Here is a 3,561-nt window from a genome sequence, read left to right on the forward strand (position 1 = left end):
TTAGAACATTATAGGTTTGAGTCATTTCGGATTTTAATCATTTCAAATTTAGTTCATCTTAAGTTATTTGTTCGAATGATTAAGATTTTTTGTTGTTTTGAGTTCAGATCATTGTGTTTAAATGATTCGAAATTTTTTTATTCAAATCGATTAAATCAAGTTTATATGAAGATTAAGCAAATCGAGTTTTTAATTTCGGGTCATAATCAAATAAACAACATGCTGTTACATTCCTAGAATCAACATGAAAGTGACCAAGAAGCAATGGTGATATAATATAATATCTAGGAAACAACAACAGCTTTCAATACCCAACTATAAGAAAATTACAGAATTAGACCCCCAAATATCTCTTCTTTTAAAACTAGCTCCAAAATTCATGCAAAATATCATTAGTTTTGTCAACCAATAATAGGGAGAAATAAAAAGAAAAATAAAAAAAAAAACAAAAGGAAAAAGAAAGTACTAAGGACCATTCTTGGAATTAACCCAAATGTCCTAACACTTGTTCACTTCCATTGTTCTACATCAAAGGACTTCCATTGTTCTACATCAAAGGACTATTAAGAAGTCCGTGCCAAGTTGAACTGAGTCCACTCCAATTTTCTCTCACCGAGTCAAAATCAACCATGTTATAATAATTATTCCCATGGTCACCATTGAGTTGCCATTGGAGACCCCATTGATTTTGATTCTCATCACTTTTGTTACCATCACTAACAACCTCTTGTTTCATCGCCGCGACCATACCATTCGATGTCGTCCTTATCGTTGCATCACTGATGATTTCTTCGTCATTGTTGTACGGTAACATCATCGTTTCCCCACCGCTGTTTTCGAACCCATAATTATAAAAACCCTGGAAATGGTTCTGGTTACCGAGAAGGCCGAAGCTGTTAGGGTTTCCGAGAACGGGGAGTTCATTTTCGTCGAACCCTAAGTGAACATTGGCTTGCTTTTGGAGCCTAGCAATGGCTAAGGAGAGTTCACTAGTATCAACTGGTAGGAGGTTGGTATTGGATGACATAAATAGATGATCTTGACTCCTTTTTGATGATGTTGATGATGATGATGATGATCTTCTGTTTTTCCTACACCCTCCACCCACTGGAACATTCCTCAATGTGCCACCTTTGGTCCAATATCTCCTACATGACTTACAAAAATACCTTGGCTGTGAAAGGCTATAATTGTTGTAATAACAAAACTTGGTGTTGGTTGAATCACATCTTGGGCATTTTAATGCTTGTTCTGGTTGTGGCCTTGGTTTCCTCTCTTGTTGTTCATTTCCTTTGGTGCAAACCATCATGTTTCCCAATGTAGGATTAGGCATCTCCTACAAAATATAATCTTAGTCCAATTTTTTTCTTTTACGAGAAACGAGGATGACAACATTTAAACTCAGTTTATTTAGATGTCTAATAAAATCCTTTATTTTTCTTTTATTATTAAGATTATTAAAATTCTTTTTATTACATTTTGAAATTAAAAAAATAAAAAAATACTCATTGGAATATAATTTTTTATAAAAATTTATACTAACAATTTAGCTTACAATCTTAAACTCGAAAAATATAGGGACTGAATCCCTTAGAAGAGAAGTAAAAGGACTAAAAATTTTAAAATTATGAAAATTTCAAGGGCTTAAAAGCACATTTTGATATTTTGATTCATTTAATGCATGTTTTGTGACATTGGATGATAGATAAAAATGATGGGGATTTTGGTGTCATTAGTGGGGTCATCAAAGGAGAAAATTTGAGGATTATTTTGAATTTTTTTTCTCTATAATTCACTAACAAAAAAAGGGTTTTAAAAAAAATTAATCAATTAAAACCCAAATGAAGCTAATCAGAACATTCAAACTAAAACTTAAAATTATAAATAATAAAAAAAAAAAACAAAGACTAAAACATGTTCCAATCTAAAATCAAATCAAAAGAACCATGACCCCCCAAAAAAAAAACATGAACTTGAAACTAAAACAAAAACTTTTTTATATGTATATATATACATATATATATGTACCTGGTATTGTCTGCTTGAAGGATCCATCCATGCAACAAAAAAGAAAGTGAAACTGAGAAAAAAAAAACAAAAAACAAAACCCAACACAGTGCTAGAAGAATTCTAACACTCTTTGGGGGGTTCTTTGAACTAAGAACTGCAGTAGCAGAAGAAGAGGAGGAGGAGGAGGAGATATGGGGTTGTGTTTGGTAATGATAAACTCAAAGGCATGCAAAAGCAAAAGTGAAAGTGAAGAGAAAATAAGGGCAACCCTTTAATATATATAAAGCAAAGACACCCCCCTACCCCTATTTGAAATAAGGAAAAATAAAATTTTATTTTTATTTATGTTTATAAGCTATTGTTTGGTTAAATTTTACTTTTAGTCCTTATGTTATGCGAAAGTTGTAGATTAATATTTATATTTTATTTTGGTTAATTTTAATTCTTGTATTTTTAAATTTTAGTGGTAACCTGAACTATAGCAATTTTGGTATTAGCCATGTGCTATATGTAAAATTATAGATTTAATTCATGCATATTATTGAATTATTCTTAGTCATTATTTTTTTAAAAATTCGATAATATTTTTAGGGATAAAATGTGACACGGCATGCATCTTAATGGAATCTGAATTTAAGGATCAAACTGGAAAAATCTGCCAAGTTTCAATACTAATATGAAAAAGGTTATCAATTTAAAGGACTAAATGTTATATTAAACTAAAATGTTTTAGATTACAATAGCTTTAGTTATGCTGCTTGATTTCTTTGTTGTTGTTTTGTGGGACCCTTTTGCTCGGTTGGATGCAACTATACAGTGGGGTCCAATGGGGGATTGGAGGAGGGGGCCCCACTTTTCCACCACCCATCCTCCACTGTACGTCACCATCACCATGATTGGGGCCCACAAGAAAATGCATGCAGCACAGACACAGAGGATCATAATCCACTACTACACAAAAATCATGAAAACGGTAGAAGCATAAACCTCGTGTTTCGTAAAAACAATATGACAAAAAAATCCATACCTTGTTCTTCTCTCTTTGGTAATGAAACCGCCCAATTCTTTTATTGGACCGGTAGTCAGAATCATTCATGTCATCAGTTCGTTGAGTTAATTGATTTAATTAAAAATAATTAAAAATTATTAAGAAAACTTGATTCAATTATTTAATTATTGATTTAATCAGTTTTTTTTTAGTTCGTTCAATTGATTTGTATCGATTTCTAATCTAATCAATTTAAAATTATTCTTTGATCCGATACCTCAACTAAGGGCGAAGCTATAATTTTTTTGGAGGGGCCGAATTTGATACTAATTTTTTAGAGAGAGCTAAAAATGTATTTTTTTTATTGTATTAATGCAAAATTTTATAACTTTCAAGAGAGTCTATAATTTTTTCTTTTTTTTGGAGATGGCACAATTGAATTTTAAATTTTTGGAAGAGTCAAAATGAAATTTTACCGTTAAATTAACATAAAAATTGCAAATATTTAAGGGACTAAATGAAGAACTTTTCATTTAGGGGCCTCCCTCTGACCCTTGGATTTT

General features: G+C 31.3%; 1 protein-coding gene across 1 annotated transcript; it reads right to left on the reverse strand.

Moving 5' to 3' along the window:
* Positions 1 to 283: 283 nt before the first annotated feature.
* On the reverse strand, positions 284 to 2,303 carry LOC108467889 (dof zinc finger protein DOF2.1). Its single transcript, XM_017768701.2, has 2 exons — positions 2,029 to 2,303; positions 284 to 1,336 (listed from the first exon to the last, which is right to left on the reverse strand). Exons 1-2 carry the CDS (start codon positions 2,053 to 2,055, stop codon positions 548 to 550), a joined length of 816 nt encoding a protein of 271 aa, XP_017624190.1. The 5' UTR covers positions 2,056 to 2,303; the 3' UTR covers positions 284 to 547.
* Between the last annotated feature and the right edge of the window lie 1,258 nt (positions 2,304 to 3,561).

This window comes from Gossypium arboreum, chromosome 8 (assembly GCF_025698485.1).
Source record: "Gossypium arboreum isolate Shixiya-1 chromosome 8, ASM2569848v2, whole genome shotgun sequence".
Taxonomy (NCBI): domain Eukaryota; kingdom Viridiplantae; phylum Streptophyta; class Magnoliopsida; order Malvales; family Malvaceae; genus Gossypium; species Gossypium arboreum.

Coding starts and splice junctions, on each gene's coding strand:
- LOC108467889 (XM_017768701.2), bottom strand. CDS start 2,055: ATGGATCCTTCAAGCAGACAATACCAG. Junction 1,337..2,028: donor CTTCAAGCAGACAATACCAG/GTACATATATAT, acceptor TATATTTTGTAG/GAGATGCCTAATCCTACATT.